This window comes from Chiroxiphia lanceolata, chromosome 17, assembly GCF_009829145.1.
Source record: "Chiroxiphia lanceolata isolate bChiLan1 chromosome 17, bChiLan1.pri, whole genome shotgun sequence".
NCBI classification, from domain to species: Eukaryota; Metazoa; Chordata; class Aves; order Passeriformes; family Pipridae; genus Chiroxiphia; species Chiroxiphia lanceolata.
Window position 1 is genome coordinate 7,169,549 of NC_045653.1, and position 15,099 is coordinate 7,184,647.

The 15,099-nt window shown below is 43.2% G+C and overlaps 1 protein-coding gene across 1 annotated transcript in view; it reads right to left on the bottom strand.

The window, feature by feature from the left end:
* Positions 1-7,691: 7,691 nt before the first annotated feature.
* The window catches only part of BMP7 (bone morphogenetic protein 7), a 46,315-nt gene continuing 38,907 nt past the window's right edge, over positions 7,692-15,099 (bottom strand). Inside the window, exons 4-7 of the mRNA XM_032705262.1 lie at positions 14,065-14,262; positions 12,462-12,538; positions 11,727-11,837; positions 7,692-10,508 (exon numbers count right to left, since the gene is read on the bottom strand). Coding sequence (XP_032561153.1) covers positions 10,359-10,508; positions 11,727-11,837; positions 12,462-12,538; positions 14,065-14,262 — 536 coding nt within the window. The 3' untranslated portion in view covers positions 7,692-10,358. The remainder of the gene's footprint in view (positions 10,509-11,726; positions 11,838-12,461; positions 12,539-14,064; positions 14,263-15,099) is intronic.

Here is a 15,099-nt window from a genome sequence, read left to right on the forward strand (position 1 = left end):
CTTAAATGTTGCTTTGATCTTGCAAGAGAGGGCGGCGTGTCTGATGTAGCCCCTTGGCCTTTGTGTGTCACACCTTCCTTGACACTTGGGGATGTTGTGAGCTGACAGCTCAGTCCCTTGACAGCATCGCCGGCTCTCCCTGTGAGGAGCAACACTTGGATTTGGAAGCTGCCAGAAGTGTGGGTGAGACTGGAAATAACCTTTGCCTGTAGTCAAAGGTAGTCAGGAGCAGTGGTGGACATGACTTCACCGTGCCCACTGCTCAGCATGAGTAACCAGTTCCAGGCATTTCCATGCCAGCCATTAATTTCCAGATGCAATGACTAGCACGGTATTTTCCATTTCCAGATCATGTTTGTATTGGCATGATTTAAAATACTTTGTAATTATAGTGGTTCCTATAGTTGAACTGCTAGAGCAATGCATGGCTCTTAGAAGTTTCTTCTTTAACTGGCAATTTGGGTAATGACAGTAATTCACATAATCTATCTTTGTGGCCTTGTGGCTTTCAGAAGTATAGGGGCTTTTTTTTTTTCTTCTTCTTCACAGATGTAGCCCAATCTCTATATATAGCTCTGTGGATATCTGGTATTCTAGATGTGTTAAAATAAACTCAGCTGAGGAATTCCAGTCCCACCGCCACAAACTTTGTGCTGTTGCTGCTGTTGTTAATGCAATTGAGTAAGTGGTGGAAGAAAATGGAGTGAGGAGGGGGATATGGCAGTTTCCTCTCAAAGATGAAGTGGCCTCAACGAGTACAACTTCAGGCAGTGGAAGCAGTGGAGCTTAATTTTGGCTGACAACTCACAGCACAATAAGTAGTTTTGGCAGCCAAATGTGACAACATCCTACTGAACAGGGAAAATCCTTTAGTTTGGGAAGATGGCTGAATCCCAAAGCTGCTCTCATTTGATGGTTTAGTCTAGTACCAACAGAGACACTCCTAAACTACTTCTGGGAGAAACTGGTCAGGCAGATCAGAGGCAGACATCTCCCCCCATGTGCAATTAGATGTGCTGCTTCCTTTGAGAAGAGGCCAAAGCAAATGGGAAGCAGCAATTAAGGTAGACATTCAATGAGGACCTAAGTATAGGGCACGGTGTTTATCAGTTGTCGCTGCACAGAAAAGGTCTCTCCTTAATTTGAGTCAAGCAGGAAGAGCTGTAGTTCAATGTCTTTGTGTATTGATTCTGTTATTTTTCCCAGAAGATCCTCATATGTAGAGGAGGGTGGGAGGCACAGATGTTGATTAAATGTAAACTCTTCTGCAAATATGTGTGAGACCTTTGGCATGTTACTCATTCCTGCACTGTCATTGGAGGAAGGGAATAGAGGTGGGAGGGTTTGCCATGCCTCTGTCCAATTAATCTGTGTATTTTCAGCTAGAGGCTGACAAAACTGGGGGATCTTGAGCCTCAACAAGCTCTTGAGGTCACTACTGTCCTACTGACAGTAAATCACCCCAAATCACTTTTTTTTTAAGTTTTAAGAAGTAGGAGCAGTAAGTGCACTCTCTCTGATATTCTGTGACCATGTAGAACCTTGAAGATTTCAGGAAAGAGCTGGTGAACATGCAGCGTGTCCCAGCCAGGATGTATTTGTGTCCATAGTGTATATGGGAAGCTGTCTGTTTCCTGTAATGCAATAAAACCTCATTGAAATCTGGCTGGATTCAGGATCTCTATGTAAATAGAGATTTGGAGATCAACATTTTTTTTCATGGTAACCTATGCATAGGGGTTTTCTACCACTTCACAGAGATCTGAAAGCTAAAGCTAAATCAAATTGATTATTGTTGTCACCTGGCTCTAGAACTGGGTACCCTCAAAAGATGCATCAAAGCCCAGGTGGCAGCAGGAGCAGTGAGGGCTAAATTTCTTCTCTGTTTGGTACCTGTAGGCATGGGCAAGGAAGTGCTGTGGAAGGTGTTTTGGAGACATAACTAAAGAGTTGTTGTGCATGTTCTACCTTTCTCCATAAGTGTGTAACTTGAATCAGCAGAAATAATCAATGTGATCCATAGAAACCTGTTGTCTGGCAAGAGCACAGTGTGCTTATTACTTTTTTTTTTTTTCTCTTCACCCCTTCTCTGCTAATTTTTAGATGAAGCTACTGTTGGTTTTGAAGCCCTAGGTGGGGGTTCAACTCCCCCGTTCTTGGGGCAATAATCAAGTTACCTTCCTGTTCTTTATTGCATGTACACCCATGATATATTAAAACATGTAAACAAAAACACATATGTGGCTGCAAGGGTGTCCAAAGCATAGCAGTGGTGAGGACTTGCCAAGGCAGGCTAAGAGCTGGGAAAATAGGGCAGTTCAGGAAGATGGCTTGAAATTAGTGCTGGAAAATAACCATCAGAAGGGTTGGAGCAAGCTCATTTGCAAGTGTCCCTGGTCTTTACCATCAAGCACCCCTGACTTGATGAGTCCCTGGTCTTTCTACCTCTGTTCACAAAGGGAAGGAGGACACTTGAGGAGACACCAGAGTGTGTCTTTGACACATGGTCTGGAAATGAATCAACAGCCACTCCAGTATCCTGCAGTGTCACAGAGACGTTTTTCTTTTCATTTTCTGAGAGGTGCTGCAGCAGAAAACCAGATCTGCCTCCTCAAAGACTGTCACTCCCATCTGGAGAACATAATATTTGACCTGTGGGCTTAATTTGCTGTTGGTCTCCCACAACTCCCAGGAAGGAGCCTCCATCCCTTTTAACTTGAGGCTGTTACCTCTTGTCCAAATAACAGGTTTTCCAAGGCTTGTTCTCGAACCAGATTAGAAACATGAAATAAATGAATGCAAAATACAATCTTCTTCCTTTTTGACTAACACCAATAAAAAACACTTTGAAGAGGGATGCAAGTGTTAATTAATAGGATTGTCATTGTGACTCCACATTGCCACTGCAGAGGAGTCAGGCTGCAAAGTGCAGTGAGTCATTGAAGACACACATCTCTCTCTGGCTGTGATATTTTTTTATTGAGCATCTTGTTCTCAGCTGCTACTAGAAACAGGAAATCTCTCAAAGCTGTGAAGAGCTGATACAGTTTGTGTCTTGAATTATTTATGCTTTTCCACCTACTCCTGTGAAGAAATGCCTCCAGCAGCTCTTGTAGGGGACCATTTCTGAATAAAGACTGAAACGGTTGCAAGATTGTCACTGAGCAATGGAGGTGGTGGAGGTTGGACTGGAGGACACCTCAACCTACAGCCTAGACTTCTTCCCCAAGCACACCAACCTCATGAAAGCACTTTCCTGCCTTGTCTCATCCTTTTCTGCGGGCCCAGTGGAAGAAATTGCAGGACCCTGGGACCCCCTGCCTCTACTAAGTGTAGTCTAAGCACATCCCCACTAGTCTGGACTATGAGGAGCTTTTGTTTTTTTCCCTGCAAACCAAAATACCAACTTCTTTTTTAAATATCTGGAAATAAACAGTTACATGATCCACTGAAATTCATAACAAAGGACAAATTGAATCCTTCATGCTGTGTAACAGCCATAAATAAAGGCTTTATGGCTGAGGAGTTGTAGGCAAAACTCCAGCAAAATTGGATTTATTCCCTTCCCACCCCCTGCACTATAAGTCTCTGGGAATGGGGGTTCCAAGGGCTTTTCTGACACAACATTAACTGCAGCTTCTTAAACCAGACTCCCTGCCAGTATTTACAGTTCATGTTCTGTGCATGGTATGTGTGTATATAACTGCACCAGCTTTTACAGTTGATTTCTCAGTAGTCATGTGAAACCAAAACAACTTATGGGCTGAGCTGAACTTGGAATCACTTGTGCATTTCTCTGATTTCAAAAAGAAAAAAAAAAAAAGTCTTACCTTGGTGTTAGGAAAAAGATCTCTTGATTAAAGTTGCTCCAATGTGGCCCAGCCTCTCTGAGTGTCGTAGTCCTGCTCCCCAAAACCACTGGCTGGGTCTCCAAGAGAACCCTGCAAGATGGATTTCAGAACCTAGTTGTACCATTCCAAAGTGAGTCTCTGCACACTCTCTTCTCACTAATACCTGGCCCTGCTTCTACTTGCTATCTGCTCCAAAACTTAGCCCTGAGGTGTCATTAAATGTCTTCGGAGTAATTAACCAAGTCCTAAAACTGCAGTCCAGCCAGGCCATTCCCTGTTAAGGAAGAACAACTCAATTCAGTGGATTTAAGAGCTAGATTCTAACTTCAGGAGCCAAATATAGATCAGTAGTGGCAGTAGGTCACTGCAGGAAATGTATAAAGAAATGGGAAGCAAAACTCACATGTGGTTTTGGGTCAGCTGATCACGTTGGTTTGTGCTCCTTTCTCGTGTGCTTAGTATGTAGTCAAATATAGAGCTAAGATGAGGAATTTATTATATCTATTCTCATTAGGAAGTTGCCCAAATATCTCTTTTTAAAGAGGCTGAGTAGTGCTTCTGCCCAAGGCAGGCAGATGTAGAGCCACCGACCACTCTGCTCTTGTCTACAGCTTGTTACAAACGCTGAACAAAATGGCTTAAATTGTTGGGACCTGAGAAATGATATCTTTGAGCTCTGACCCCTCATAACCGAATCCAGACACTGAATGTCTCTGCTTCCACATATTTTATATGAAGCACCTGACACAGCAGCAACAAATAACATGGGAATAAATCCAGCTGCCTGCAACAGTTTGCCTTCATTAGCCAAGCCAAAGGTCACCTTGCTGGTGTCACCAGCAGTGTCTGGCCACTGCCAGGGCCACTGCCCACTCTGCATCTTAGGGAAGAGATCATGCAATGGAAGGGAAGGTGGGGAGCCAGGCTGAAGGGCTCCCAGGGCCTCTGTGGGGCTTTTTGCACCCCGCAGTCGCAGTGATATTCTAAACCTGTATGTGCTGCTTTGGAAATTTAGCACAACCCTGAAGCCCTGGGCTTGAGCCCCAGGTGCTGACATGCTAAAGCACAACAGATCCACTGAAGTCCTGGCATCTCCTCCTTTTTCTTAAGAGCTGCTTAAAATAAGCCCATTAGCCCAAAGTTATCAGCAGCACAGAGCTGCTAACTCAGGAGTCACTTCAGCTCCCAGGGAAGGGTAAGAGCATGTTTTTAATTACGGGCAAGCCCATGGACCTTGCAGTGGATAGAGGCACTCGACCCCTCCCAATTCCAGGCACAAATGCTCCATTCCCCAAATTACTGCTGACTGCCCTGGATTGGGTTTTATTGCAGACAAGCAAGCCAATTCTTTGAGGGTGAGGTTAATTCAAGCAGCCCCATGTAGAGCTTTATCCTGCAAATGGTTAAATGCTTAACCATGCCTGCAAAAAGTAGTCAAGTGCAAAGCTGCCTTCCTAAGGGTTTGTGAGCCCCCTTTTCTCCCCTAGTTTCTCCAGTATTTTTCCATGGTGGAAAAAAATGTAAAGTTGATGAACCTGACAATGGCTTGTCCTGTTTTCCTTTTAAATATAAAGCCAAACTCAAGCTTTGTGTTTAAGATTGTGCTGTCTTCATTTACAGAAATAATTCATACATCAAGATTCTATTAATTGGAGAAAACAGAAGATTTTTCCTAAAATGGCAAACTTTACAATAAATAAATTTCAAAATATTAATATTTAAAAGTGTGCTCCTGTTACCCGGACAGGAGCAACAAACCCTTGGAAAACCCATGTGCACACTAGGAAACAAATCAGTGCATTAAACATGTTATCCAAAACTCCTGGTGTTTCTTAGATGCTGGTTAAGGAATACAAATTCCACAGCATTAAGCAGGAAAAAGGAATAGATATTTTTATTTAAAACAGAGTAACTAAAAGTGGCCATAATAAACCATTTGTGTTGCTTTTGTACTTGGGTAATGAATGACTGTAGTATAAAGTGCTCCTAGTTTTTGCCTCGAGGTCTTGTCAATCATTACCTGATAAATAAAAACTTCAAACAGGCTCCTTTTAACTTAATTGGGCAAAATTTCTCTCTGAAGGAAAGGCTGAATACAGAGAATAATGTGTTTGTGGCAGCAATGGAAGTGAGCAAGCAGGGTATTTGGATGAAAGCATAGAGAAGATGCAAATTCTGAACTCAAAAGAGGAATTTTGGGGTTTTTTATCTGTTACCATTGCAGACAGAGGTGAAAGGACTGAATCCAGCAGCAAAGGAAATCCCCCAGCCCTTGGCCTTGCTGCTGAGCTGCACTTGCCCGAGTTCTGCTCTCCCTCTCTGGTTTTAGGCTTTACAGCTGACACTTCCATAACAATCAGAAATCTTAAAATTACACGAAGGCTTATTTAAATCATTATTTTTTATTATATGAACATTGGCAGCAATGGAGGCAGTTTCCTGCGTGGGGACAAAAGGGTCCTATTGTCAGTACTGGAACAGATCTGAAACAGCTCAATTAAGCAAACATAACATCCTCAAAGTCTGGCCTGAAAGGAAGTTAAAATAACTGATCTATAAAATGTTTTAAATGTGCTTTAAAATGTCATTACTCAGATAAATTTAGCTGTTTTGAAGCTCGTTCACTAGAGTTTTATGGCCCTGCCAGTTTATGGCAGCGCACGTATTGATGTCAAGAATTCCTCTTCCAGAACAGTAGATGAGGAGACAAAGCCACGGGAGTGCTGCAGACCAAGAGGAGGCTGCAGCCGGCTTGGGAACAGAGTTTTGGCTCCCAGGCTGGGAAAGCTGCTCCAAAGCACATCCAGCAAGTTGTGTGTATTTGTGGCAGAGCTGGAAACCAACTGATATTTCATGATATAAGGCTGGACGTGTTGAAGTTAGTGGTAAAGCTGCTGTTGGCTGCAAGACTGGCCCTGCAAAGCAGCATGATTGATTTATTTTATTTTTCCTCCCCTTTCTGGCACTCCCCTTGACTTACACCGGATCTAAATGCAGAGAATTGGGACCATAATGAGAAATACCGGAGGATCCTTCTTCTAAAATTAGTCCAGGCCTACAGAAGCTGAGGAGGTATTGGTTTAGCTCAGTAAAGGTCTTTCCACTGATGCTTTGCTAGACTTCTGAGCAGTGCACAAAGCAAATTTACTTATGAATTTGTAATTGCTTGTGGAAGATGGCAAATTAACTCCAAAATGCTGATGATTTAATCCTCTGGCTCAGCAAATACATCTACATAAACTGGCACTACTCGGCTCACAGCTCAAAGTAAACAAGAACCCCAAAACTGCTGTTATGCCCCGAAGATATAAAGTTTAGTTAATGAGAGATTTAGCCCATTATTTTTTTTCAGCTGCCTCCATAGCAATGCAGTGTGGTATCCACAGTAGGAAACCTCATGCCAGCAGCATCTCTGAAATATGCTAAAACAGTCTAAATTAGAAAATGTCAGCTTCTTGGCTGATGTTTCTTTGGAGTTTCTTTCTTCCTTTCTTGTGCCTCTATAATTTTATTGGGATGACTAAATCTCTGAACTATGTTAGCAGTAAACAGAACTAATTTACCCCCTGCTTCTTTGAAACAGCTGCTGACAGCTGCACTATAATTCAATCATGGATCTTTGCAGTGCAGACTGCAAAACACATTCATATTTTTTGTATTCTTCCCTCCCTGTTGTATTTGGACCAAAGGAGTTGCACCAAATAGCAACATGTGCTGGGTTTGCCCGTACATAGAGATTGAGCTACATAAAAACAGAGGCTCAAGATGAAATATTGTCCAGCCAAAAAGGTTCTTTGAATATCAGGAGAATAACCACACAGATACACAATGTCGTTGGGATATCTTTTGTAAAGTTGCAATGATTTATTTTACTAGTTTGTACAAAAAGGCTTCTGACAACTGCTCTATGAAAAGAACCAGAAATGTGTATGCATTTTTGCCAACTGTTAATAAATATCTTCTTAAATAAGGAAACAAATGTGTTTAGGAACCGAGAATCATCTTTCCTGGATGTGATTGAAAAGGAATTAGAGATGGAAATAAATAATTCTTCTTCTGCCTGTGACAACTATTTACATAAAAATGTACAAACAGTGAAGCTGATGTTGAGCCTAGCAACAGAAATCTTGTTATTATGTTTAAAAACAACAACAAAAAAACCAAAACAGAAACAATCCCCACATAATATTTAATATATGAATCCTATACAGCAAGATACTGTGGTCCAAGTTAAAAATGCAATACACCAACACAGTGACCACCAACACTGAAACACCCAAAAGAAACAACTAATCCTTGACTACTAAATAGTGGAAGTTTAGGCATGATCAGCTTTTCACTTTCCAGGCAGCACCTTCACTTCCTTTAGGAGGTTTACAGAAGCACTGGTGTATATACGTATGCAAAGTCAAAAGACGCTTCCCATCGCTGTGATTTCAATTCCTCAGCCTAAATAAGTGATGCACTGAGGGCAGTTTTGGCTGTTTATCAGGACATGGTCACGTCTGCAGGCTCCAGGAGAGACGGTCTTTTGGCTTCAGCTGTTGTCCTGCCGTGGGGCTGTCTGTAACTCTTTGGCCAAGGTGTCACCTTGGGTAGTTTACAGGAGTCCTGCCGGTGGAACGTGCCTGCTGCAGCCAGGCTGGTCCTGCAGAGGTTGGAGTTGCCCGGGTTGGATGCCAGGCACAGCTGCCAATGTAGCAACTGCTCCCCAAGGCCCCGCTCCAAAACCTACCGACGTCGTGGATGGACTTCCACTTTCCCATCAGCCTAACCCTGCTACTGAGAAAACTGCTGGGAAAACACCAATTGACTTAGATGAGATTAGAATTAGACCATCATAAGCAAGTTTCCAATTTATTTCATAGACAGTAAGGTTTTTTTTACTTCCTTTGCTTATTCTTTTTAAAGTGAGGCATCTGGTCTGGATTTGATCTGTGACTTAAAGGGAGAAGAGCAGTGAGTGATGTCCCGAATGGGGTGGTTGTGTTCATTTATCTTCTTTCTCTAACTCTCCTCTAAGGCAAAAAATACGGAGCCAAGTTCCCACTGCAGCTACATTGCTGAGCAGAGACCCATCTCCAGGGATTTATTATGTCCTGGGCCCATCTGTTGGAGGTTTAGGTTTTTGAAGTTTGGAGATTTAGAGCTGGGTGTGCTGTGGACCTGTTGTTTTATTGGGCAGAATTTTCTTTTTATCCCCATGGTGAAATTTATGCCAGTCCTCCTCTGGTAACCAGCACATGCCAAAGTGGGGAATTGGTTTGTGATTGGTTGCTGCAACTTTGTATTCTTCTTTGCAAAAACTTTAATAGAGTTTTAATTACTTAAGTGTGATGTTTGTGTAACCTGTGACTTTTAAAGAAGGAAAAACAAAAGCCTTAAGGGGACATTTTCTTGCTTCTGGTTTCAGCTTTTTGGGGGCTCTTGAAAGGGACTTTTTTTGTGGGGTTTTTTTGAGGAGAAGCCAACAGAGCAGAGGGTTTATCAGAAGCACTGCCCCTGGGAAGGAAGGTTTCCCAGCTTGATTCTAGTCTGTGTGGTACTGGGTGTATGTCCCAGCTTACAGCACCTTCTGCACTTGAGCCTCCATGTTCTCCCAAAAGTGTTGGAACTTGTTCCGTCAGTGAAGTCAATGGACATTTTCCAAACAGCAGTGGGATCTTTAGCTGGAGTACACAGCTCCATAACTGCTTAGGATACCCCAGCTAAAAATTAGGTTAATCTCTGTTTCTCAGCATTTTGCTGCTTTGTGTTACAAATTTATAGCAAATTCAAATACTTTCTGGTTGCAAGAGGAAATTTCCTTCCCTGTTGATAATAAAAGTATGCCCCAGAAGTCTTGCTCTTTGGAAGTATTTCCTTCAGTTCTTTTGCTTGCCAATTAATTATTATTTTCTTAGCCTGGTCTGTGCTTTGAATTTGTGTAAATCCACATCCAGCTTTTGCTACTGTATTTTAGAACTGGAAGTTGCACGTAATTATCTTTGGTTTTGCTAATGAAATTGAAGCAGAGGGATGGAAGTAATAACTCTCTAACAAAATACCTGTTCACTCCAGGTATATTTTGTTCAGTTATTTTATTGCAAACTGTGTTACAGGAACTACACACACTTATTAGTCACAGCACAGTCTCACCTCAGATTATTACTGTTTAACTCACAATCAACACTGGTGAGTTTGCAATCTTCAGAAAGACTCATCTGCAAAAGTATGTATTGTAGGAGCCAATTTTGTAGGCAGATTAGGTTTTAAACAGTTTCTCTGGCTTGTTTCAGTTTACAAGCTCATTGTCTGCAATAAACTAAAACAAAATGTGTTCAAATGCCACTTTAGATCCAGAAACTGTTCCATTGTCTGATCTTTCAGAGGCCTGGTCCTAAAAACTGTTTGGGATTTTTTTAAACCCATGGCTGGAGCGCTAAAATTTTCCCCTCCCCCACATAGCCATACAAACCCACTCTTTACAAATAACTTTTTTCTTTCCTCTTTTTCTTTCCTACAAGTCTAATGACAGCCACATGCTCGTACCACCATGTTCCTGTATTTTTTTAAGATAACATTGGAGCTGTCATCAAAGTAGAGCACTGAGATGGCATTGAGTTGTGTAGGAGCACAGCAGGGTTTCGGCACAGTCTCTGGGTTTATAAAGTGAACCTGGGGAATGAAAGTAGAGGCATGTTAGGATTCACTTCTCCCCTCTCCTCCCCCAGGTTTTTCTTTCCCAGAAAACCTTCTGTCTGTCCCACCCCCTCACTCGGACACGTCTGGAACACCTGGTTTTGTATACGAACATCTCGAGATGTCCCCTGCCTGTGTGGAGGCTGACGCGCGCGCCCAAGGCTGATCTAGCTGGAAATCTTTCAGTGAGGCAGGTTTTCATTAGAAAACTCCCATTTGTCAGAGCAGTCAGGGTTCTGCAGCGGGTACTAGTTACGATAAACTCTGTGGGACGTGTGGGTGAGGTTTTGTTAACAATCCTTTCAGCCCTGGACAGGGGACCCTGTCCCTGTGCCCAGCAGCACCAAGACTCAGCAGGGGCCAAGGGATCCAGGTCCCCTGTACTCCAAGCTGTGGGACCTCCAAGGAGAAGGGGGGAAAAGGCAAATACAGGCAATCTACCAGGAGAAAAACATGCAGATATTTCATCCCTTGGAAACAGTTGCTTCTAGTTTCCCTAACATTTTTTGCAATGTTGTCTTTAGATGTGCACAGGACATGGGATATCGATGAGAAGGTGCAGTGAGCCTCCTTGTGCCCTGCAGATGTGTGCAGAGGTCCTGGAGCCCAGCTGGGTAGGGAAGGTGTCCAGGCAGGCAAGTCAGCTGGGGGTGCAGTGGCTTTGGTGACACAGCTGGGCTGGGTAGCCCCAGCCAACAGTTTCCCAAAACACAGGTGCTGTGTCATGAGCTTAGGGCTCCCATCTGGACAACTTTGCACAACTTCATAAAGTAAATACACAGCCCAGCTGCTCTGTGCATGTAACTTTGGGATTCACTGACCCCTTCCTCAGTCTGCCCCCAAATCCACATTCAGTGGATCCTTACAGAGCTCTTTCAAGGCATGCTGATAGTGGGTCTCACATCTTGCTCTTTCATTTCCATGCAGTGGGACTAAACCCCCATCATGATGCCTATCATAGGGCTCTTTCAAACTAGAGAGAGCATGTCAATGCTTGCAAGCAAAGGCAGAGTAATTTCCAGCCAACTATTAATTCAGGCCACTTGGCCAGACATGTTGAGCAGATTCTGCAGGCACCGTATGACCTAATGCAGACCTTCCTTCTTAGGTCTTGGAGCCTCTTTTGTGTATAAACTTCTTTCTGAACAGCACCTATCAGATATACCCCTGTACCAGGAGCTACAGTGCACCTACCAGTGTCTGTACAATGGCATGGTTTGTAGCATTCATGTATGAATTCAACGGGAAAGCACATTCTCCTTCACAGTAATAGGCAGCGTAGCCCTCCGGAGCGATGATCCAGTCCTTGAGTAAATTGAAGCCATTAGATTGTGGAGAAAGACAGAAATATTGAGCAGTGAAACAAAAAGCCAACCAGCACATAAACCTATCCATTCAGACATCCATGTACAGTTGCAGTGGCCTGCAAAATAAATATCTGGCACACTGGCCTTTTTAGTGCTCTCTTATAGCCCTCTAAAGCAGCTGCTTTTCCTGGAGGGACACATTCTACTTTGCAAATGTGCCCATATTGTAGCTGAACATCTGGGTTTAGTCGTTTATCCATTCATCAGTATCCTCCTGGCTTTCCACAAGGGTCACTTCACCCAGCACCACAACACAGATACAAGCTTTCAGAAAGGAAAATGTTTTTAACCAGGTCTAAAAGAACAGGTAACTGAAAAAGGACAGCCTTCAGCAATGCCAGGGCCACAGTTTGTCAAAAAGACCTAAGGGTGTTGAGTTTCCAGCCAACCTCATGCTAAATATTTGTATACCCAACTTAGCAGAAGCACTTGAGCGTGCTAAAGGCAATATACAATTTTTTCGCCCTGAGAATTATAAAAAAAAATCCAGTTATTGGCTTGATCTCACTACTCAGCTGGATAAGTGATGTGCAAAGGCACCTCAGTGACACACAGCCCTTACCTGCCACCCCAGGTCCCTGAAGCTGACGTAGAGCTCGTGCTTCTTGCAGGCCTGTCTCTGGTCACTGCTGCTGTTCTCTGCATGGGGAGAATGGGTGGCCATGAGCTTGGGCTGCCCCAGCACCCACAGCCCCCAGCAGGGAGTGAGGCATTGCTGCTCAGCTCTTGCACATGGGGCGCCTTTTTAACCATTTCAATTTTAGTCATAAAATAATGGCAGCGTTTACCACATATGAAATACCCTTCTTGTGCAAAGCCAGAAAAGGTCAGGGAAAATAGCTATTTTCTTTTTCCTTTTTATTTTTTTCCCCTGACCTCCTAGTAGCAACACACAGATCTCTCTGATTATAGTCCACGACACAGAAGGACAATCAATGAAAAGAGTGATAGGGAAAGGCACCCTTTACCTATTTTCTAAATTCCTGTCTTTGAATCACTGCTGATAGTTGCACCTTCAGGTCTAAAAAAGCAACATGGGACATTAAAGTAGTGTAGAATCTGCTTTTCTGACCAGTGCAGCTGGATCCAGACTGCAGACTCCTCGTAATGGCTGATAATGATGAACCAATGAATAAAATCTGAATCATGGAACTGAACAACCATAACTCCTCATGCAGTTTTGAAACCGTGTGCCCATCCTGGACATGTAGCCTGAGCTGGAGATCCAAGTGGAAGTACCACAAAGAATGGCTTGAGCAGAGTTTTTTCATGGAAAGGCTTGTCAGGCGTTGGAACAGGATGCCTGGGGATGTGGTGGAGTCACCATCCCTGGAGGAATTTGGCACTTAGTGCCATGGTCTAGTTGTGAGGTGGTGATGGGTCAAAGGTTGGACTCGATGATCTTGGAGGTCTTTTCCAATCTTAATGATTCTGTGATTCTATAAAAATATGACTTCAATTCCTGTTGTTGGAAGCTGTGTTTTCCTTTTCTTCCTGCCTCCCACAAGCTGTCCTTCCATTCAGTGAGGCTCTCACAGAAACAGAGCTGGAATTTGCTGCTGCCTCTGCAGTGGCTGTGCTGTGGCTCCTGCTGGGACCATCACCAAGGGCCTGTTACTCTGAGGTATCACATAATTAAGCCACGTTTCTATTTCAAATGCCTGATGGAGTTTTCTTCCATATTAGGAAGCAGAGCTCCCCCCAGAATAGCTGTGGTTATCCTAAGAAAGAATAGGTTTTCCTCTTCTATGCAAGACTTTTGGGACTTCTACACTCTTTGGGGGCTAAACTTAAAATCATAAACTCTGAATATGGACAGCCTTTGGATTCAGACCCATTGAAATATTGTTTTCATGACTTACTCATTTCTTTAATGTAATTATCTTCTATTTCAAAATGAGAATTTATTTCATGTGGGAGCAACAGAGTTCTTCTGGTTAGGTGGGGTTTTTTTCATTTGGATTAAGAAATCCCTCAATTTAACGTTGCACCAACGAAACATTCTTTTTCTAACTTTTTTGAAATAATCCCTAATCCCACGTAGTTTCAAACCAACAACTGAACACCAGTGGTGGACCAAAGAGACAACAAGCAGACATCGTGGGAGAAACTGTTCCCACGTTATCCCACACCCAGAAACACAGACCCAGCAACCCACAGCATACCTGCAATGTTTGACACCCGGAAAGCTTCCTGGTTCTTTGGTGTTTTGGATCGATTCTGGCTCCTCTGCTTCCCTCCCGTGGAGCGAATGCTGCGGAGATGGACCTCGGTGGCTTTGAAGAAGGCAACAGTGAAGGGCTGCTTGTTCTGAGGGCCGTGCCTTCCGATGAGACCCGCCAGCTTGGGGTTGATGCTTTGCCCTTGAAGCAGAACAGACTGATAAGAGGGGCTGCAGCAGCTTTTCCAGCACGGTCAGGATAACAAGGAGGAGAGCTGCTGGCTGCTAAGGGTGATTCCTGTGGGCATTGATCCACCAAGGACCTGGACTTAAACGGCAAAGCTGCTTCTGACGAGAGCAGCTCAGCACAGCTAAACTTCATTTTATATCTGCGTGTAAAAGTTACATAAAATAGCCCTATATATAATTATTTTACCCTAAATCCGCTTAGCATTAACTTTTCCTGCATTCTTTAGAGAGGTTTCTTTAAGTTCACCAACCTATAATTTGAAGTGATCCTATAAAAGGAGCCATAAAACTCAGCCCATAGGAACACTAAATTCCCACTGGAAGGTTATTAACTTAAAATAAAAATGCCTTGTATGGAATGCTGACAGAGTTCCAGATATACCTTAGTTGAAAAAAATCAAATGTTTAGAGACATTTTGCTTATTGCTGCATCTTGGCACTACCATATCTGATTGCTTTGTTGCAAAACTGCTGGTAACCATCCCTGTGTCCTTCATCTTGGGCTTTAAAATAATTTGATTTTTGGTAAAAGACAATTAGGTGGTTTCTCTGTAGAATTCATTATTTACAAAAAAGGCAAGGAGAGGGTGGCAGTGGGAAATTTAATATTTCCCCCTGTTGCCTCCAAAGGATGTCTGGGTGCTGCTGTGAAATGCAGGGACGATATCCAGGATTATTCTGTTCCAAGCTACTGAGTGCTGCTGCTAAGTCCAAGTTATGTTAATGGCTTTTGTGATCCTCTGCTAAGGACAGAGCTGGGCCTTGTCAGCCACAAATCAAATGTGCCAAA